At 37.9% G+C, this 23,038-nt stretch overlaps 1 protein-coding gene across 10 annotated transcripts in view; it reads right to left on the reverse strand.

The window, feature by feature from the left end:
- Positions 1 to 740: 740 nt before the first annotated feature.
- The window catches only part of RGS7 (regulator of G protein signaling 7), a 261,014-nt gene continuing 238,716 nt past the window's right edge, over positions 741 to 23,038 (reverse strand). For 4 of the 10 annotated variants that reach the window (XM_027657243.1, XM_027657242.1, XM_027657240.1 and 1 more), the window contains exons 15-17: positions 21,034 to 21,220; positions 18,167 to 18,256; positions 6,552 to 7,039 (exon numbers count right to left, since the gene is read on the reverse strand). In XM_027657243.1, coding sequence (XP_027513044.1) covers positions 6,845 to 7,039; positions 18,167 to 18,256; positions 21,034 to 21,220 — 472 coding nt within the window. In that variant the 3' untranslated portion in view covers positions 6,552 to 6,844. Of the gene's footprint in view, positions 15,556 to 15,947; positions 18,257 to 21,033; positions 21,221 to 23,038 lie in introns of all 10 variants that reach the window. The other 6 variants (XM_027657249.1, XM_027657244.1, XM_027657245.1 and 3 more) reach the window with 6 other exon arrangements.

Raw genomic sequence — 23,038 nt, forward strand, 5'->3', positions numbered from 1 at the left:
ATGAAATTCCACATTTGTGTCTCCTCCCCAAAAAATTCTACCTGTGATTTAGGCACATCAGTTTCTTTAGGCATGTTCATTGGCTTCCCTGGAGCTAACCTCCCAGACCAGTATGGACCAGGACTTAAAGTATTTCCTAGTCTTGGGCTTTAATCTTCCTTCCTCCCACAGACATTTTCTTTGATAAGAGACAGACACTCTGCATCACTCCGTGGACACCCTCACATCAGTCTTCCCATGAAAGAAACTTAAGCTCCTGATTTATTTCAAATTCAAGTGATGGAAGTGAATGACCCACGTACCTGTCCCCTTCCTTCCCTCAGTCCTGGGCACCAGAGGAGTCACACACCCAGGCTTCCTTTTGCCTGTCTCCATTCAATGCACCTAAGCAAAGGAGTAACTCACCTCCCTCATATCTCCTGAAGTTCCCAGTGATGCCTCCCCACCAGGTGAGGAAGGATGTCCCTACTATGTAACAACACCCCCGCACAGGCACCCTGCCCCCCAGGACATTGCCCATGTCCCTTCTCCATCAGCTTGGGAGAGCAGTGGCCTGGAGGAGGAGGAGTGAGCTGATGAGAACAGGATGGGGAACGAGAGAGGCAGACTTCTGGGAGCAGGATGGTCCCCTGAGATCTGACCACAGTCAGAAGCAGTTTCTGCACCTGCATCAGCCCCTGCCCTACCACTGGTCTGCCTTTCCTTTAATAATTTCTGGTTTGTTTTGTTTGTTTGCTTGTTTTTATTCTAATTTCTTTCAATTCCAAGAAGGAACAGAGAAGATGAATATAAAGAGCATTAGTGGGCACCATAAGACCATGAGGGAGGGATCAATGGAGCAAAGATCAGAGGAACAAAGGAAAAGAACCATAAAAGACAGAGAATCTTAAAAAAGATGTTCCTGAGGGGGAGGGGGAGAGAAGAAAGAGAATCTAAAAGAAAACTTCTATAAAGAACAGTGCATCAAAAGAGATTAACTGAAAAAAGGTCATAGATTTCAGGTTACACATTCCTCTCAGCGAAAAGGTAGAAAAGTAAGTTACATTAAATATGCCATTTCCACTCATCTTTTAAGGGAAAGGGGTAAAGGAATAAAAAGATGGATAGACAAGATAAATGCATAATGAAATGCCTCATTTATGTGATACGCGTGCTGAAGGAGCAGCTGCAAGGTTAAGAGGAAGGGTGGGAAATAGTACCCCTTTTGAAAGCTGACAGCTGTGATGAATCTAACAAGAGATTTCAAAATCTAGTCAAATCAAAAAGAGAGCCAATGAAGGTGAGTGCAGCAGAATATATTTTTGGAGCAAAGAAAAAATACAATAAAAATTGTGCAAATGCCACTAACAAGGTAACATTTACAATCGTGTCTTAATATTGTTTGATATTTACTGTCCATGTTCACACTTGTAAATAAGGACTATCATCTAGCATTTGAGCAGGTTCTCAGAGTTTATTATAAGGACAATTTTTCTTTACAATTTACACATACAGATCCCTTACAGCAAATAGTGATGATGGTACTCACTCTCATTCAAGTGTTTGTGTTAAAGAATCAGGCCAGCAGATTCCTCACTCTCACCCACACATAAAGATACCTGTATATAAAAGGACTGCAAGTATTGTACAGGTAGAATGAAAAAAAAATTACCCTTGGGAAAAGATAAAGATGGTCTGAAAAATGAGGATGATAACTGATGGACTGACCCAAGAAGAGTCAGCTATACACAAAGGGGAATGATCATCTACGTTAGATTGCAAGGGATCTGGGCACCATCCTCCAAGAAAGTTGGAGCGATGAAGTCACTCAGCACTTCAGAAAACACCAGTAAGAAAACCAAAGGAGACTGTAATGTTAAAATGTCCATTTATGTTGGGAACATATTATAATAGTGACTGTAGCAGCCTGGTCAAAAATAAAGGGATAAATCAAAGCAAAGATTTAGTTTAGATATTAGAAAAAAAAAGTTTGTAGTTTTCTTTGTAGAGATAATGACTGTCTGGAGAGACTCTGCAGCCCTCCAGTCGATGTCTATAAAAACAAAACCCATTTAGTTGTACACATGTCATTTGAGGACTCCCCAGTCTGAAATATCATGAGGAGGGGGAATCCAGTCTCAGAGAAATCATCTTCTCTTCCACTTCACCTCTTTAATATTGGGACTTCCGCCTATTTTCAACTCAGGAGACAAAAGCAGTCTGTTCAGCAGTGAGATCAAACAGCAGACTGGTGTGAGTCACAACCACTTAGCAACTTGCTTAAATGAATTGTGGACACAGAATATGTTCAAAGAATTTGTTGATAATTTCCCTTGAACTTGTTGGAATTAGAGCCTTATTTTATTTAAGTCCCTGTAGCTATTAAATTTCCTTTAGTAAAATTCCTGTGTTTTATGCACCTATGTTAATAAGACCAGTGTTAGTTCTATGCACAAAATCTTCAGCTAGAAGGGACATAAAAAATATGACAATTTAAAAATATAAATTCAAACAGCTGTTATTCACTATGCATAAAAATAAATAATTGGAAGAGCCACAAATAAATCACTGGCTTTCCCAACTCCTAATTCCAGTTACCTATAGAAAACAGCCTTCTCTCCCTTTGCTGGTCTACTTTGGTTTAATTTTTTTTTTTAATTTTTTTTTAAATAAATAAACATCTTAAATGCATTCCTCGCTTTGGTCTTGTTTCTGGTGCTGGTTGTTGCCCTCCTATTTGTTATTTCTTAGGGGATTATTTGGCATTTATGTCTCATGATTTCAGACAATATTAGAGGTGCAATTTGAAAAAGGCAACTCCAGAAATTTGGTATTATTGCTTGTACATTATTGCTTTTTAGCTGAAAAAAAATGTAGTTGTTGTGTTTTAAAAGACCAGTCACAGTTGATCTTGCCTGATTTCCCGGGTTTTAATTCCAACTCACTACGACTGTGGCCAACAGGCTGGCAATCCACCAGCTTCATTCTGCCTCTCTTGCTCCTAATTGCTCTCCAGTACTCCTCCCTTGTCGGTTCTGTTCTGGTCACAACAATTAATTCCTATTTCTTAGTCTTGTATTCACCTTCAGCTCATTAACTTTTGGCCAGTCTCCACTACTGTTTCAGCTTAGCATTTCACAATTTATCACTGTTTTAAGACCTTTTTCATCCATCTTTGGTTTTGTAGGCTTGAAGAACAGTTTCTAATTGCACCTCACAGAAGAATGGGCAAATATTCTGCTGTTGTCAGTTAGGTGCCAGGATAGCTTCTCCCTCTCCCGCCAGCCATTTTTCTTCACAGGTTGGTCTGGGAGCACAAAACCGTCTGAAGTGTACAGCAGCACCATCAAACACTTCTTTCCCCTGTAGGCTTAAGAGCTGTTTTATGAGCAAGGATGCATGAGAAGAGAGACTGTCTAATGAAGCCCAAGTCTCAGATGGAAGTTCTGAGCTCCAAGGGGTTATTTTAAGGAATATTGCAATTAATATCTCACATGAGGGTGTTTTCAGCTTCCTGGACAGAGTCAGGAGGCACTGACTGATGGCTCTTCCCTAGAAGACAAGAAATACGGTCTCTTCATATGGATTTTCGCTCTTGGTCCTTTATTTCTCTACAGATTTGTGGCCTCAATGAAATCCCTAATGGTAAATTGTTGTGTAACCAGTCATACTTCAGCTATTTGGTCATTGTACAAGCATACCTTAATCTGAGTTAATCTTAATTCTTTGAAGTGGATCTTTGTGAAATTTGGAAACAAACATTTAGGTTTTCTCTGTGGGTAAGTAAAAGGAAGTTTGTGCCACTTGGAGTTTCCAGTCCAAGTCTATTCTAATGGCAGATGACAGTGAACAGATAAAGCATCATAACATTGCAGATAAACCTTTTAAAAATCATCTAGTTGTAGGATTGATCTTGTTTGGGCCAAATTCATTCATGTGTGATGGTGGAGTTGTATCACTTGGAACTAAGCTCAAATGAAACCTTAATACTGCTCCCTGACTACTTTGAAATCCTTATTACTAGTGCTTGGTTTTACTTTACAATCATCACGTTAAATCCTGGGCAAAACAGGGAAAGACAACCATTCAATACAGACTTCATATTTATTGAAAAAAAATGTCCTGGCTTTGGCTGGGATAGATTTCACTTTCTTCCAAGTAGCTGGTGCAGTGCTGTCATTTGGATTTAGTATGAGAATAATGTTGATAACACACTGATGCTTTCGCTGTTGTGGAGCAGGGATTACCCTAAGTGAAGGGTTTTTCAGTTCCCCATGCTCTGCCAGGGAGCAGGTGCACAAGAAGCTGGGAGAGAGAATGGTCAGGGCAGCTGACCCCAGCTGGTGAAAGGGATATTCCATACCACAGAACATCATGCTCAGTATATAAACTGGGTACAGTTGGCCAGGAGGGCATGATCGCTGCTCAGGAACAGGCTTGTCATCAGTCAGTGGGTGGTGAGAAATTGCATTGTGCATCACTTGTCTGTCTTGGCTTTTATTCCTCCCTCTCTCATTTTCATTATGATTACTATTATTATTATAAATTAATTCAATTATTAAACTGTTCTTATCTTAACCAATGAGTTTTATCTTTTTCCTCTTCTCCTCCCAATCCCATTGGAGGTACAAGTGTGTGAATAAACAGCTGTGTTGTACTTATTTGCTAGCTGGAGCTAAACTATGACAGGAAAGAACTACAATAAATACAGAATGGGTTCAGGAATACAAATGCTCCACATCTTTTTATCAACCAGTTAGTGTTGCAAAGTGATTTAAAAAAAAAATTCTTAGGATGAAGTTGCATGAAATGCCTAATGCTTGAATTTGAAATGTTAGCTATTTGAAGGAAGTCATTATTTGAAGCAAACACTGGTATCTAATTGGTTAACTGTGAAGGCAAAGCAGGCAATATACCAGTCGATGCAATTGGTGGCAGTGGGAGTTTGGAAATAAATATCTCTATTTGGCACTGAGAAGTGAAACAGAGCTCAAATTTCTGTTGATTGCCTGGCCCCAAGTTCATTGCCTCAGAGCTCACATTTCTGTGGTAAAATTAAATCTCAAAGCTTAAGATCTGGGATTCAGTGTGGCTGTTTATTAAAATTCATCTGACCTCCCTAGGTTTTGAACATTTTAAGTTGACCTAGATGGAGCTCTTGATAAAATCAAACTCTGGGGCATTTCCATAAAACCTTAGTAGAATTGTGCTAACAAAAATGGAGACACTTTAAAGCAGTGATTGTCATCCTATCTAGAAACCAGAAACACAGTGGCATGTGAAAACAAAGAACAAACAGAAATCCCAAACCTCAAGAAACCTCATCTGAGCAGAACATGGAGAAAAGCCATTCATGGTGATTTATAATGCCTTTTGTACTGGTTTCACTCAGACTGCCTCTTTAAAGATGCTGCATTCATGGCTACGGCTGCACAAGGCTACTGACAGAGCCAGTGGAGAAGTGAGGCAGAAGGTAGCTCAACTCCCTTCTGCCCATTGCTGGTCTGTGCAGGAGTCCTGTCCTTAGTGGCAACAATGCAGACAGGTATCGGATGTTAAATGAGATTACTCCGGTATTAGTGCATTCAAACTGATTGTCTGCTTGTATCTATGACTGTCCCACTGTGTGTGTGTGTGTGCACATTTTTAGGGTCGGTAGTCCCTTCAAAACAAGATTGCATTTCTCAATATCAAACCAAAGTCATCATGACAGATGGTACTAGAGTTGGCTTTCCTGAGTCTATTCTGTGCATTGCTAAAAAGGCTTGTTTGTCCTGTGCGCCCTATGATGCCCTGGAGGTATCAGCATTTTATCATTTGACTTAGTTCCCATCTTTGCTTTTCTACTCAGAATTTCTGACCAGTATCCTTATGCCACCTCTATCAGTTGAAAGTGTTGTTTTTTAGGCTGAGCAGAGATTTCTGGTTCCAGCTCAGATTAGCTTCAGAAGCTCCATATCTGCTGTCTCATGGGCAACATCTGCATGCGCTCATAAACCTGTCAACAGAACTCTGCGTGAGTAACCTCAGCAGTGGACGTACAACAGCACACCCAAACAGAGCCCCTGAATTAAAATGATAGCCTCCTGCATTACTACTGGAGGTTTACACTACAGACTGTATACTTAGTACTACCTTTTCAGCTTAAAATGTTGCTTTGTATCACAGGTGACAACAAGAAGAAAGAAACACTGCCCTTCCTATTCAGCAAGTATACTCTTGTGTTCTTGGGCAGAATTGTTTCATGTCTGTTCCTAAGGAAATGCAGTTCAGTTCATCTGGTCTGGGGTAGCGACTGAATTGCTGCGCAGACTGTACTATTATAGAATGGGTCTAGCTTCAAGAAAGGTTTGCTTATGAGATGATGAGCAAGCTGGAAAATCTCTCTGCTGCTAGCTTGATAAAGAGAAAAGAAAAAGTAAATGATTAGCAATAAAGTGTGCTTGATTAGGTGTCACTGAGAGAAAGAAAATGCCATTTCATGTCACCTTTTTAGAAAGCACAAGGTGTGTAACTTTTGGGGATCATTTTGCTCTTGACTAATCTTCAGATTCAATATTAAAATCTCAAACTTCCCAAAGGAAAGAGATTCTGCATCTTTTAATGAAAGATAAAACAACAATATAAACATACACAAATTTACAGAGAAAGGATCAACTTTAATACATCTGGAGTAAAAGGTGTTCTTTTTTAAATATGGTATAAAAATAAATGCAAGAAACATTAACAGAGAATATACAGACAACAGACAAAGACACAGGCTTTCTTTCTCAATGTGAATACATCAGTGAAATGAAACCTTCTGTGCTAATTTATTGTGCAATAAATGTGATGCCATATGTATATTTATTAATATATGCATTTTTTACATTTCTTCCAGTTTTTGATTGACGTATTTTTTTAAATAAACTGTGCCTAGCAGAAGCTTTTTTTTCACTGTACTTGAGCTTGCAGAAAATAAAAAGACACAGATCCAGCTTGATATGAAGGAGGAAGTGAGCAGACAGTTTTCGAAATGGAGGCATCGAAAGGCTAGAGAGTCCCTCGGAGTCTGTAATGCCTTAGTATACACAAAAGAAAACAAGTCAGGTCCTTGCTCATGCAACATCTTGTTCTACTGTCCTCTGAGTCAGGCAATCAGTGAGCTACAAAGTATGTATAATGATTTGAGTCTGCTTCCATGCTACAAGGTGATCCTTTTAGTAGGACTGCACTAGACTGGTTAACCTCTTTGATGTGAGCGATTTCCCCTGAGGAAAAGATAAAAACAAAAAACAAAAACAGAAAACAGAGGCATGATCACTGCAAACCTGTTCATCAGCAACCACTCAGTGTTGCCACATCACCCTCAAGTAACTAGGGGCACCAACTGGAGCCTGTGAAATCTTAAACCACAGGAAGTCCTCACGCTTAAACACCTGCACTGCCAGCTGGTCAGATTGTTTCACAGAACAAGCCAGCAAATTTAAAGACCATTTTTGAATGAGATTGGTTTTGGCTGATGAGAAACTGATGCTGAGGTTTTTGCTGTCAATTGTACCCAGAACGTGAAGAAGGCTACTGCAAGAGTGCCTTGTGCTTCAAAGATGAATGTGCAAACTGCAGTAGCTCTGTCAAAGAAGACAAAAAGCTACTTTCAAGTTAAGGTAAGAAAGTAAGAGGCAAATTGCATATAGGCAGGAAAACAGGTTTTTCATGAACACAGCTATAGGCTTGTTGAGACCACATTTACTATTTATAAGAAACATTGGTCAGGTATATTACATGTGACTGTATAACGCTTCTTTGAAGATGTTCGGATTTCCATATTATTGTTTTCCTCATAATTTCTCCTGTTGCAAGGATGTGGTTTCAATTTTTTAGCAAGTTCTTTTAATAAGGTGTAATGACTGTCCCACAAGAGCTAGGTCTACAGTGTGAAGAGGATGATATGTCACCATGGTATATTTCAAGCAGATTTGAGCTTTATCTGAGCCAGACAGGAACCACAGAACAGGAATTAGCTCTCCTACGGCCACACAGAAGGAGTTAGCTCTCCGAGGGCCATCCTACCGTGGCTCTGATCCAACAGAGGCAGAGCTGGCACAGCAAGCTGACATCATTCCTCAAAATATCACAGGCATACCCTGATAATGTAACACAAATATATCATAAAAAATTAAATGGAAAATGACTCTAACTTGCCAGTTAGATATTTAATACTTACATTTATTGTATTGTTCATTTTAAGTGCCCAACTCCGAAATATCAAACTGATTTCAAGGAGAATACATTAGGAAATACTGCAACTATGGAGAGATACTTCATTTTATGCAGTAAATGCTAAATGAACTTCTTTCGCTATATCAATAAATTGTTACCATCTGCAGTATTATAACTCAGTGAAATTACACAATGTAATATCTATTGTCATTATCAATTAAATTTATGCTCACAGGGATCTGTAAGTTGGTTTTGAGCATTTGCTCAGATGCAATATATCACAGTGGTCTTCATAAAAGGAAGAATAACTATTTTATTCTTTGTGCTCTGAAATACAAGTTGAACAAATTAGGATGGATACTTCCCCTACAATATAACTTGGAAGGGAACTCATGTTTGCAATGTTGGGTTAGGCTGCTCATCCATCAGGTTCACCATATCAGCTGACAGTATTAATACTTGCTTTGTCAAAAGATGGAAAGTGTCCTTCCTGGCACACTGTATTCCCTGTATCTGTCTCTTTCTACCTGTATTAAATTCACAGCTTCTTGACACTTGTTAACCCTTAAATTATGTTTTGCTCTAATGCAACAGGAAAGTTGTTACGATAAGACATCTTTTCTTTTTAAATAGTTAAAAAAGCTTCAACAGCAGTGTAGCACTGGAATACAATTTAAAAGAGCATGTCCAAAATTAAGTGTTTTGTTAGACAATTCATGACTGGCAGTCTCAGACATAATCTCAGAAAATATTGAACATATGCTTATCTTTGCCTTTCATTAAGTTATGTGCATTTAATTTTACAGGTCTACAGGTCTGGCTACCTTCTGTAAATATGTATGGGTTCCCTTTAATACTTAACTGCATAACCCACTTAATTAAAATAAGAAAACTAAGAGTTCTCTATTAGCTATTAAAACAACTTTCTCAATACCACACTGGAAAGCTGCATAAGCTCTTGTTGTGGTATAAAATCTGTGAAATAATTTTTTATTATTATTTGCAACAATTATTTAGGAGTTTTAAAATTGATGGTATTTTTAAATTAACCATAATTCTAACATCTCAGGAATTAATTATGTTATCAAATAAACTAGGAAGTTTTGACCTAAAGTCAGGCAAAAAAGTAGTTATTAGTTGATCTGATTTGTATAATCTTTTTCTACATGTTGTTTGAATCGTCTCCTAGAGACACAGTGAGTTGTTATGACAATTTTTTTCTGCATTCCACACCATTTGCTCCCAAGATATTGCTAGTTTTTGGATACTTTTTCTCCTAATCCCTACAGTGATCAGGAATTCTCTGGGTGGTCCTCTCCATCATGTCCCCTCTCTGCCTCAGAGAATATTACAGTTCTTACAGATACAAACTCTCCATCTGAACAACAACATGTGGTCTTTTTCAAGGCATTAGTAGTTCTAATTTATCTTATAGTTGGAAAAGTGACAAGTTAGAAGATACACCCTCCTTAAGAGATCCTCTCCAATGTTTATACTGAATCATACTAAGTTCTCTGATTAGGAAAATAAACTTTTAATACACAGAACCCACAGCAGCCCCAAATATAGAATTATCACATCTTCTTATTAGAGCTGCAGGGACTTGTTATTTTCCACATTACAGAATATTTCAAGCATACTTTTATTTTACCTCTCTAAGCTAGTGTTTCATAACTATCACTTCAAGGAGATTTCCAGATTTACTCAATTTACAGTCTGATGTAAGGATCATCTGTTGTGGCTCATAATTTAAGAACTGAGCCTAGATATTTCTTGAGATACAATGTTAACAGCATTTCCATAAGCCAAATTTTGATTTGGGAACCTGTATCTAACAGTCCGGTTTTCAGAGGTGTAGCATATGAGTCATCACGCATAGGAAGATGTTTCCTGTGCTAATGAGATTAAAGAACAACTGGGGAAAAAAAGTCAGAAGAAGCAGTAGGTGTTTGTCTGAATAATGAAAAGGAGAACCTTAATATTTTCAATATATTCTTGCCTTCAATACTTAGAAGTAAATGGCCAAATTCTAAACAGGATTAGGGTTTTTTTGGCTGTATTAGTGCACTCTGGACATATGAATTGCAACTTTTTAAGAATTTTACTAATAATACACAATCCGAAATGAAACCCTGCACACATAACCTGACAAGGGAGTCAGAGTACAAGGAGGCAGGACAGCAGCTGGAGCGAACAAGTGAAAAAGTACATCTAAGAGTACTTAAAAGGTACCTTAAAAAAGTACTTTAAAAGAGTACTAAAAGTATATCAATTGGCCTCAGCATTCAGTCCCGTGTATTAACTGTTTAAAATAGAGTTGTACCTCCAACTTTATCGCTACAGAATTTAGGGGGAAAACTACAAAGCCATGTGCAGGTGTATGAGTGGCTAAATACAATTATGCTGACTGACCCATTTATGCAGTATGACATTAACTCCTCAACCTGGCAAACAAATCAGCAACAACCTCAGTACATATCTGATTTATAAGAAAATTATATGAAATGTATATAGGGGCTGGAGTGCCTATATTTGATATAGATATATAGATAGAGGAAGAGCAAGTCTTTTCGTTTTAGAAGACTAATTATCCTCCTTTCTGTTAAGCAATCTCAGTGGTTACTTTTTCACGGTTTTTTATTGCCAGTGCAGATGCTACTCCCCAGGACCGATACTGGTAGAACTAAAAATGAAAACTCCATGTAATCTGATGGGGAAAGGGAAGAGGAGAGTGAACCCCACTGTGAGCACAATGAAATGTGGAGCAAGAATTGACCCTCCTTGCTTTCACAGTTCCCCATCTGCTTGTGTGAAACACCTGCAGCACACTGGCAGCTCATCCGGCATCAGTGGGGAAAGCTTCCAAGTGACATTGCAGTGCACTACACACAGAGCTGGTGTATAAACTACCCCTGACAGGAGCACAGCTGGAGAGACATGGGAACAGAAGAGGTAAGTCCTTTTCCAAATTTAGGCAGCCCTTGCTTCACTAGCAAAGGGGAATTGCCTTAGCACTGCTCAGGGGATCAGAATTCTGCTTCAGTTTCCACAGGAGCACAGGATGCTGCTCTCAGCCACCTGTGCAGGTGTATTTTTCTTTCATATGTGAGGAAGGGAGGAGGTTAATATTTACTGAATTTGGGGCATGAGTTGTCAGCACAGCTGCAGCATTAAGTGTTTGCATGTGCAGGGAAATCCTTCCTCCTCTGGCTGGGATTTAGCTGTCTCTTCCCTATTCATTAGGGCCATACTCTTTCCTGCAACGATCTGAGGACAGGAGGCAGAAACTGAACAACAGCTTTCCTGTTTTGGCTCATTCTATAACCAGTGACACTCTCCACTTCTTTCTCCTTTTACACTTATCTTTACACTTACTGATGAGTTGTTCTCACTTGTGATTGACCTACAAACTCTTGCCAAATGGAGTAGTTTGAACTTGAAGTGTGGGTTTCCAAGGGACTAATGCTTAGGAAAAATATTTTTAATATGTTTGTCCTGGGCCCAACCCCTCAGGTTTCCATATCTGTCTGCAGTTCTCACTCCTGCAAACAGCTTAAGAATCAGGTAAGTGTTTGTCAGCTGGAAAATGGCAGACACTGGCCTAATACCTGACCAGTCCTTGCTGGCCCCTTACTTAGATGAACCTGGCTGTGCAAGTGCTACTCCTCAAGCTCCTCTCTTCCAGTACAACACACAGCACCTCAGCTCCAGGCACAGCAGAACAGCAAAAGGAGGCCAGTCCTTACTGGCATGTCCTTCATGATTTTCCACCCCTAAAAAAACCCTAAAACTACAGGGTTTTTGAGTAGTTAGTAGTTCAAACTAAAAATTTCAATTATTTTATTTGTCCTTTTTAGTCAAATATCAATAAGATATCTCTTTTCTGAAATGGAAAAAGCACATAGTTATTGTTTTCATTCTTGTTTTGTATTGGTCAAATAAGTAGCTTTGTGATTTATTTTTCTTCTCACGAGATTTTTTTTGTTGTTTAAATTTTGGGAATAACATGTAAGTAAATTCAAAATGAGATCCTTTAGCTGATACTGCATTGAAGTTCTTGGGCAATGCTATGCTTGAGAAAAATCTAGCCCTTGGCAGAATTTCAGGACTAGATGGACTTTTGGTCTGGAACAGTAGGGCCTTGTGTACATAAATTTTATCTGTTCATAGAAAAATTTCTTGATTAACAGATGAAATTCATATATTATCTGCCTTGTTTCTCAATAAATGGACAGATTTTAACACAACAAGAGATTACACTCATTTAAGCATCTAGAAAGTCTATGATCCACTGATAATAACAGGGGAAGCTATTTTTATGAGTTGTAACTTCCAATTCTAGGCCATATTTCACTGTGTCATGTTAAGACACATTGGATTCTGTGAAAATGTCAATGTGCTCTGTTCAATGAACTTGGCATTTTGCATCACTTGCATTAAATAGTCTGTTGTTACTTGTTTGGAGGAGGAAAAAATGAAAGGACTCTGATCAGCAAGTTCTTCCAGGTAAGTGGAAGAAGACAGCTGGAAAGGGTATGTGTAATGTAAGATATAATGGGTTTAAAGTCGGAATTATTAAATGGGGCCTTGTTTATGAGGTTATGAGTGGAGATATCTATAGTTCAATGGGTCTCTAGTTTAATATATGAACTGTTTGGTCTGTTTTGTATCTCCCCCCAGGCAGCTCTAAGGAGAGAGGCTACAACTTCTCACCCCATTAACTTTGTTCCTGGTGGGACAATAAAATTTGGATGGAGTGGAAATTAAATTAGCCCACTCTCCTGTAAATCAGTTCCCTTTGTTTCAAGGGTTCCAGACAGATAATCAGAGTTAAGCACCAGGCTAGGGCTCACAAAGTTGTCTTGCTCAGTCTGCCTCTGTCACAAGTCTTGCACACATGAGAAATTGTTCACAAAATTGTTCCTTAATTGTTCCTTAAAAGACCTCTTTGTTCCCATCAACATTACCAGTGTATATTCCCCTGTAATGCAGATATTAGTACTTGAGGTAGAGCAAGTTTGCTGGGCTTTTTAATTTCTTTTTTTTTTATATATATATATTTTTTCTCCATGTGAATTCCTTGAAAGAATTTCAGTTTTTAAACACCACAGAAACAGTTGATTTCTGTCTCTCTACTGATATAGCATGTGATGAGACCCTCCTGCTCCCTGACATAGACCTTTAGCTTCTCTTGGGGAACTGCAGGTGACTGGACCTTTATTATTCTCAAAGAGGAAGCTGAGGGGCTGATCTAGATGGGGGGGGGGGGAAAGCACAGTGCACACTGTCACTGCTCTCTGTGCCTCAGACTCAGAGCTGTGACACCTGTGGTTGCCAGTGTTACTCCAAGGCAATGCACTTATCTAACAGCTTCATTCCAGTAGTGCTGAAGTGTATGTGTTCTATATTTTCACACAATACCCAGGAGCGTGAGGAAATGAGGCAAACCAAGAATAGCTGGGGTTACTACTCGGATGCAAAATATAAAGTGTTCGGTAGTAAAAATTACATGTTGCAAATGCCAGTTTGCTATTGCTTCTGTATATTTATGTGAATGCAGTCCTGTTTCTAACACCATTCATACTGTTTGTTGCACTATGCTGAAGGCACTAGCAATTTTGCATGATAAAATCCACAGAGCAAGATAAATAGTGTTTTTAAGCTGAGCATTTAGGGCTTTCGTGAAGTGCCCCAACTTATTGAAAGTTTTCTGGAAAAAAAACTCTTTAATGTCAAAGAGATACAGAGCTGAGCCTAGTGTTTTTGTTTATATAGATTTGTTTATATAGATCACTTCTATTTTTTCCCCATCAGACTAGAATAGTGACTCATTATAATAGGTTATTTCCACATAATTAATGAAATAGTACAGTGTAATTGCCCTTACAAAGTTTCTAGTTTAACAAATTCTTTCTGTAGCAAGTATAACCCAATTTCAATTAACATTGATCAGGAGCCTCTTAGAGTCACCATCTTAACAAATCAGGTTATGAATTACATGGCCATCTTCTCAGATTGAGTCCCTAGACACAACCAAGGCTACTGGGGTTTTTTAAACATTTCAAACGGAAAAAACTGAGGTCTAATTTAGTTCAATCCAAATCCACTTTGATATAAGTGACAAAAAATCCAGTGAAAATTAATCTAAATATTGTAAACCATCAGAGGAGAAGAGAAACTGTAAATTTCATCTTACTAAATCATTCAGAGATGACAGCATTTATCTAGGTTGTAGAAGACCTATTTCACACTATGTTCTGTAGAACAGATCTATTCTACAGTCAGTCCCTCGCTTCACAGTTGAGCAAGTTAATCAGCACACTGTAGGATATTCTGAGAAATGTTTCCCTCATCCCTGCTAGTTGGAACCAGTGTACCAACGTAGATAATTACATATTATAAACTCATCACAGCCAAGAACAAGAGTGGAAGAACAAGGATGCCTTGTGGCAAGGGGTCCTGAGGAAGTGGGTAACATGAATTCAGTCATCTGAATAGATCCAATAGAGACATGTTTTTCTTTCATACCTGACCTGACTTGACAGACTAAAAGGCAGCAAAACCACAGATTTTATTTTACAGATTGCTCTGTGGAAAAAAAAAAAAAAGTCTCCCTCTTCTACTGAAGTACTAATGCTTCTTATCCAGAAATCCTCATTCTCATTTGTAGTTCACAGCTGGTTTACTGGGCCTGCTTTGCGTTTCTGGCATCCTGCTATTCTGGTACTTCTGCCCTGAGATTAGCACAGTGAAAACTGGGCATGGATGCAGGGCACAATGCTCCCATATTTGTGCCCAGAACTGCACAACAGTGCTCTGGGAGTGATTTCAGTGTCTCCAGTCTGTCTTCACTTTTTCTCTCTTTGTGCTGTATTCTCCTCCCATCTATCTGCAGCTTGCCATTTCTCTCCTCATAGCCACCTGTTCACATAATCTTTACCATAGCCAACTCCTGACCTGTGGGCTGTTCAAAATGCCGTGAATAAATGTAGCATTGCAGCTTGCCAGGCACCATGACTGGGAAAAAGTCTGGCTCTCAGAGATCCTGGATGTATTACCCACTCTCTGCACTCTTTTTTATAGACTTTTTATTAATATGGAACTTCCTACAGAATTATAGTGGAATTATGGATAAAGTTATCATGTACAATCTTGTTTTATAGATCCAACCTGCTGAGACAACACACAAATCACACTGCAACATGCTATGGCAACACCACCATGCAAAACATAGGGGTTTTTGTTTCAAACACTGGGATAGTTTCCTTTGTGGCTGTTTATTTACTTTTAGTGTCCTTTACTGACTTTGTCCCATTGAATCCAAATTTCTTCCTGATTACAGTGGATTCAAAGCATATTACAGGAAGCCTTTACCTATAAGAAAGTAGTTAAAGAATTACTGTTTTGTTTTAAAATGTGAGATATTCCCACAGCCTCACAAAACTTTTTTCTTTCACTATGTTTTTTTCTTTTTTTTTTGATTACTGGAAAGTATTTATGTATTTTTTTAAATACTTGAGGCAATACTCTTGAGCCCCATTGCATAGGAGGCGGTTTTTGAGAACTGCTTCTTCTTCCTTAGAAACTAAAAAACAAAAACCATGATCTTTGCTGAAAGCTCTCATAATTTTCATTTCAGTGCACACAGCTCCATTTACCAGGTCACAGAAAAAGCCACAGACACACGCGCACACACACAGCAGCGTCACCTACACAATTCAACAGACAATGCAGACAAACTTGAGTATAATCCAAGATCTTTCTACCTCTTTTCATAACAGGTTAGTGCTCGCCCTCAGTGTTGGTGTACAGTTTTTATGGCATGGGAAAATTGGGATGTTTCTGCCCTACAAAAATAAATGCGTTGAATTCTTTAGTTTGAACTTTCACAATGCAAAAAAAAAAAAAATAATTCCAAAGAAACTGGATAGGTAAAAAGAATCCCACATATCAGGAAATCAGTGTATCTTTTGGCAGGTGGCAAAAGAATGCTCACACCAAACCTACCAGCCTCCTTTTTTTTTTTTTTACGGTCAGTAAATAGCTTAAAAAAATTATATATTGAAAAGAAAAAATCAGTTCTTTTAATCCATTATGAAAATTAATCCAAATCAAACCCTTGCACATCAACAGCATGAATTCTTTAATCCTGCAGAAGCTGTGTTAGACTTTAAGGAACATGGGGAAATTATTATTGTTTATTTTTCCCTGTGCCCAATCAAAAAAACCATGATGAAGCATTTTTCAGTAAAATAAAAAGAAAACAGGATGGAAATCCAATGTATTCAACTGTTTTAAACTCAGTATTTTGGGAGGCACCAGAAAAAGAAACAACATCAAGCAGGTTTTCACAGATTCTTTACTAAAATTAAAGCAAAAAAAAAAAAAAAGTGACTAATTTCATGCTTCCTAATGCAAAAAGCATGGCTCCCAAAGGTCCATTCCTCCATGTGTGACTATTGAGATCATTGGGAAAGGGACTAGGAGGAGGAGTTGTAATGAAAGCACATTATAAAGCTGTCATTCCCAGGAAAATCCAAAACAGTGATGAATACACTTTCAACTGTCAGGTTAGAGAAGCAAAAAGGGAAAGTAGGGATCAGTGAGGGGAAGGGGAGAAGGATGTCCCATCAGGCTTACTAGTCTTCCGAGGCAACAAACTTACCACATTGCGTGTGAATTTCTCAAAAGATGTTCGACGATCCAGAGTGTTTTCCAACTTAAATTTAAAAAAAATAAAACAAAAGAAACAAAAAGAAAAAGGAGGGGAAAAAGAAAAGCGAGAAAAATGGAGTAGAAAAGAAGGATTGATGAAACAATGGACTGCAAAACAAAGTCTGTATAAATCAGGAAGCAAACACAGATATGAGGCGGTAATGGGACTTGGTAAAACAGGGGATGGGCAAAGCAGATATAGTACTAGACAAAAATAATTTTTCAAGGGGATCAAACTTCATGGTTTGAATTTAAAGAAAAACTGAAAATAAAAAGAAATAATGAAGTGCACATCTTGTGTTAATGAACTGACATTCACAAACTTAAGGACTTCACACGGACAGTTGAAGCTTTCTGGTTTTTTCAACATCTCTCTCTATATTGGATCTTCAGAAATCAATGTTTGAACAAAAAACAAAATCACACAATACTTTCATATAATTTTAGGTTGTCATTGTAAACAATAGAATCCCATGGTATTAATAACTACCTTGTTCCGGTAACAATCAGGGCCCTGATTTTGCAAGGCACAGGGTTCCCAGCTGATTCTAGGAGATTACTATTTAAAGCCCACTGATAAAATTATTTATCGTTATAGAAATCTGCAATGCACAAGCTGCTCCATATACTCTGGGCTGTGGCTATTCAGAACTCATTCCATAATCTGAACTTTTCTAAGTAAATATTACATACCAAGACATGAGCTTCTGTTTGCCGAAGTGTGACATGATCAGTCTTTCAAGTCAGATTCCTAGCCTACTCAAAACTATTCATGTAATAATAGGGAAAGAAACAAAATTAGGAAGCCCCTATATTTATAGTTGAAATTAGAAGTAATCCATAAGAATAAGATTGTTTCTAAACACATTCTGTAGCTTTTATAGATGGAATAAAGAGAACAACAACTATTACATAAGCAAACTTGCAAACATGAAAGACTATTCTTCTGGGATTTTATTTTATTTTTTTTAATGTATTTGTAAAGCACTTTGCAATTAAGGTGCTTCATAACAGAGAAAACAGTACAATATGGGATGTAAAAATAAAAATAAGTTTTGCTAGATTAACTTATTGAAACATGCCCGCATGCAGGATATATACACATATATGTATATTGAACTCCTGTGTGTATGTGACCCTCCAAACACGCCAAGCTGGTCACCTACCAGATATCCAGTTGCACTGGCACAGGGGAGAGAAGACTGAGTATTGTTGCAAACATAACCACTGCTTTGCACAGTGGCAAGACAAAGGCAAGATGGACCAATACCTTTTTCTTGGCCTGTAGCAGCTCCTGGTAGGCACTGGATCGTATAAAACGAGGATAAGAATCACTTTTCATCAGTTTGTAAATGTGCTCCTGAAAAGGAAAGAGGGAGCTGTTATTCCCATGAAAGAAGACATGTATAAAATGGGAGACAGTCGTACATTTTGGTTGTGGAATGTATACCAGCTAGCAGTATTATGAATAGGAAGTATTATGGGACATCAGGTTTCAGTTCTGAAGCTAAGGCTGAATTGCTTTCTATTCTGAAACCAGAAATTCCTCCCATTTGTTATGTATAAATTACACAGCACAAGCACATCTTTCTTTAATTTACAGACCTAATTTCCACTAAAAAATTATTTTATAAGAATTTACAACTGAGCCCTAACTTAAGGCCCAATTTCAAACCTTCCTTACATTAGTCAGTTTAGCTAACTGACTAAATTAGGAGCTGTGGATCCTTCCTCATCAGATTTTCTGAATTAGTTTGTGGACATTCTCTTGTGACTTCACAGGCAGGATGAGAAACTCAATTCAGCATCATAATTAAGTGCTAAAGTTAGCGAGGATATCCCCTGGCTACTCTTGAAAACATCCTTTGACAGACATTTAGTCTGCTTCCCAGATAACAATATAAAAAGGAAAATACATATGTAAATTAAAAAACAGTTCGAGGCTAATCTATTTTTCAAGATGTTCATTCTTCAGAGGGGTGTGAAAATTTTAAAATCTTTATTCAGAAAACAAATGACAGAGCTTATAGTTTTTCATTTTGAAGCATTCTCATTTCTGAAAAAGATTAAAACCAAAAAATCTATGATGTAGGACGCTTGATAATTCTAGTTCTACTATATATTAGAAAAAGATTTGTAGAAAAGCAATCAGAATAGGAAGTGCTCTCAAAATAATTTTTAAAAATCCACTGAATTGTGCTGGCTATTTTTGTGGAGCTTTTCTTTTACTTAAACTCTATTTTTTACTGTAGAAAACCCGTAGCACAGCAATTGGGAAACAGCAAAGAAAATGTAAAGTAAATATTATTTTTAGGCTTGGTAGTGCATAAAATTAGTGAATACAAAACAAACCCAAACCCAACCAAACAAACAAAAAAAAACCCAAACCAAAATAAAAACCAACATAAAAAAATCCAAAAAATCCCCAAACCAAACCAACCAACCAAACAAACCTCCCACCTTCTTTGAAAATTACTTTTTGCTGTATTAGAAACTCTAGAAATGATTCTAAGTGTCTTTCATTGGATTTCTTACACTAAGCGGAGAAATTCTGGTATATATTCACAACTTAGGCTGGTTTATTTAGGGAGTTTTTATTCCACTCCCTATGGAAGCAAACAGTGCATTCAACAGAGAGCAGAAAGTGGTGATAAGCATTAAAATGTTATTTCTGTACAAGAAACAGCCCTGTAAAAGCAAGAATAGATTAGGCTTAGTATTAGTGGACACCTTAGTCAGGAATTGAGGCTGCTTGTTATTTAACACAATCAGACTATTTTTACTTATGTATCCCTCTCATTTGACAGGGAGCTTTATTGTTTCGTATTTCAAGTCCAGAAATGCTTTTCATACATTTTTAACCACAATTAAGTGACCTTCTGGTTGCCAGAATGATATACAAGTGGTCTCTTTCCCAGCTGGCAGGCGACGAAGAGCCTGTTGTAGAGGCAGAGCCCTATCCTGACAAAACCCTGCCACCTCAGGTGGGACACTCTGTAGAGGTCCTAAAGCTTCAAGTGAGACTATGACAGGTGCAGCCTGCCCCCTTTTCCAAGACAAATGGCTTCCAGGTTCAAATTTTGTTTGCTGAACTGGAGGAACTAAGCAGAGATCTGACAGGAGGAAAAGTCCTGCTTACATAAAGACTGGATACTTCACAGCTTTCATAAATGAAGGAAAAAATTATAAGAAGAGAGATCTGGAAGTTGGTGCTGAAATTTTACACCTATTAAAAAAAATAAACTGGATACTGCAAAGGAATTTAATTGTCCTTTAGTGATTCAGCTGCAAAGACTTTTTTTTAAGCCTTTAATCTTGCTAGATTATTTGTGTAATTTATGTCTTCTCTATATGCTGCATTCTTAAACCTCCAGGGGTTCGCAGATGCAAGCAACAATTGTTTGTTTGGTTTAATGCACAATACTTCAAAACAGTGGGTATGACACAGGGTCTAATGAAAATTTTATTGTTTCTTCATAGGTTGCTATCCTCATAATGGAAAAGTGAAAATGTGGTAGAATTATTCTCCCTCTATTTAGGGCAGAGGCATGCTCCTGAAAAGTAGAAAGCCTCAATTTAATTCCCTTCTCTCCTTTGTGAGGCCTGTAGCAGCATCTCCTGACTCCCAAGAGGATGACCTAATAATCAAGCTGTAGGAAATTCTGCAGGGATGTGATTTCAATCTCTCCTTTTGACACCATTTCACTTTGCATTAATAATTAAATTTTCATCACTGAACTGCTGATGAAAATGGAGGGTGATACCAGTTCTGCTACTTTTACTGTGAATCCAATTCTTTTCTATTGCTTTTCTCAGAAGTCTGCAAAGATGAAATATTAAGTTATAAGTTCACATGAAGCATTGCATTTAATACAGAAGTACTTCATTTTATCTTCACTATATGTTTCGCTCTATTTGAAGTCCATTTGAAGACTTTATATCAAGCACAGAAGTTTCACGAAGAACTTCATACGCCTCATGAAAGAAAGAATGTTACCCATTTGCATCGCCAAAATGACACCGTAGGAAATAGGATGTTATCATTTAATTCCAAATATATCTCTTTTTCTTAATATAGAAATACTTCAATAGCCAATATTCTATTTCAAATGTCCCTAAACAGGATTGCAAACTGACCTGAGCATCCTCAAATGTGTATCTTCCAGGGTCCTTCACATTCTGAGTGGTTTTGTCATAACTTTTTGAATCTAGATTGATAGCGCTGGGTGCACCCGGAGCAAGAAATTCTTGCCAGATTTCTTGGACACGAGCAGGGACTTCACGGATAGGCCTCTTCTTCAGGTCTTCTACTGCTAACCAGAACCTATGGCACAATGCAACATCTTCACTTCCATTTCAGGAAAATCATTAATGAAGTGCTCACATTCTTCCTTGCTCTTAAAAAAGGAAATTAAGTAACTGAAGTTTTAATCTAAAACATGCTAAACCAAGAAAAAGCTGTATTTTTGTGTTGGGATCAGCATTCTGTCTCAAGGCAACCAATCCACCTTAGCAAGCAATTATTAGAAGACTCTTCATGAGATGGATAGGAAATCCTTTATTACTTACGTATGGGTAACTTGCTTACAAGAAGATTTCCATTTAGCTGGAATTAAACTGAGACTTCATTTTGGCTGAACCACAAGGGCTTATACTGCTTATAAACTGACTGCTTTTTGACATTCCTTCAAAAACTAATAACTTATATTCTTGATATCTACATGAATCTCTGAGTCCTACTAAATTCTAAACCGTACAACTAATTTTGTTACCCACAAATCATGCACGAACTGGAAAAGCATTTGTTTTGCTCATTATAATTTAATTTCTTTCTTTAGCATTGCATTTCTATGCACATTTTCGCTAAAAATGCTGAATGGAAACACATATTCTCTTTTCTTTTCTGCTGCTGAGCAAACTAACATTGGGCAATACATACAGTGCTGGCCGATTCATTGTGTCCTTCTCATTCAGTCTGGAGAAGGAAACTAAAAAGGTCTTGAGCACTTTGTGATCACAGCTAGCTAGGTATAACCTTTATTTCATTATTTCTTCTATGGGTGTTCAGGCTCTCTCACTTCACGAAATAATTCTAAATGCATTCAGTATCCCATGCTTAGGCATTGTGCAGACCGGTTAGTTCTCCCCCAAAGCTAAGAGCTCAATGAAATTGTGACTTTGTTAAACATGCAGTATATACCGCGACAACTTCTCAATATTGTTCTGACACAGTTGATCCTATGAAATAGATAAGCTGAACCTTGAAGTGATTTATCTGTGAAATCAGTTGGATTTTACAGGGCTTACAAATAAATTGAGTGCACCTTTAAAATGTGGTTTCACCCTGCTCACACAGTGAGATCAAACTGAGCTCCTTCAGCTGAGTTCAACAGGGATGGGACAGGAGAGAGGAATAGTGAAACTGTACTCAGACCCCACAAGGAAGCAAAATGATACCACCCTCAATCCAAATTCTAATACAGTTATTTCAACGACTATGAAAAGAGGATATAAAGTGTAGAAAACATTACAGTATTCCTACCATAAGACATTCTTCAATTGAGATAATTTACCTTTCAGGAAGCAATTATTCCTTCACAGTCCTGTTTTGAAGCATCTTTGTAGCACAGGTGGAAGGAGCCCTTCCTTATTTCTCACAAGGCATTATGGTCAGCTTTACTCTACCAAGATGACTATTTCAGGTATTTCTATACCCTTCAATTTTTCCATCTAAGACTGTCCGAGAGAGAGAAGCAATATTGTCCCAGTTTTGCAAATATATTAATAATGTAATAATATAAAGTGGTTTCTCTAAGGTCACAAAGGGAGTCTTCTGCCAATAAAAGAACTCCGGTTTCAAAAATTCCGTGTAGCATCACTTATATATGTGAACTGCAATGTGAATTGAACACAGTCCGCATAGAGCCTGGGGATGTATCATGAGAATCTGATGGCAATGCAGTAAGAATAGAGGCCTCATAACTCAAGTTTAAAAACTGCATAGCTCACAAACTCTAATTCAGTTCACTCTGTCAAATTTGGGCAACCTACTTTGGCTTCCTTAAGCTGCTTTCGATATTTGCATTTAAAAGCATATATCCTGCAGTGCTAACCCCTTCAAGTGCATCTTCTGGGACTGACT

Source organism: Corapipo altera, unplaced genomic scaffold (assembly GCF_003945725.1).
Source record: "Corapipo altera isolate COAL_440 unplaced genomic scaffold, ASM394572v1 2c, whole genome shotgun sequence".
Lineage (NCBI taxonomy): Eukaryota > Metazoa > Chordata > Aves > Passeriformes > Pipridae > Corapipo > Corapipo altera.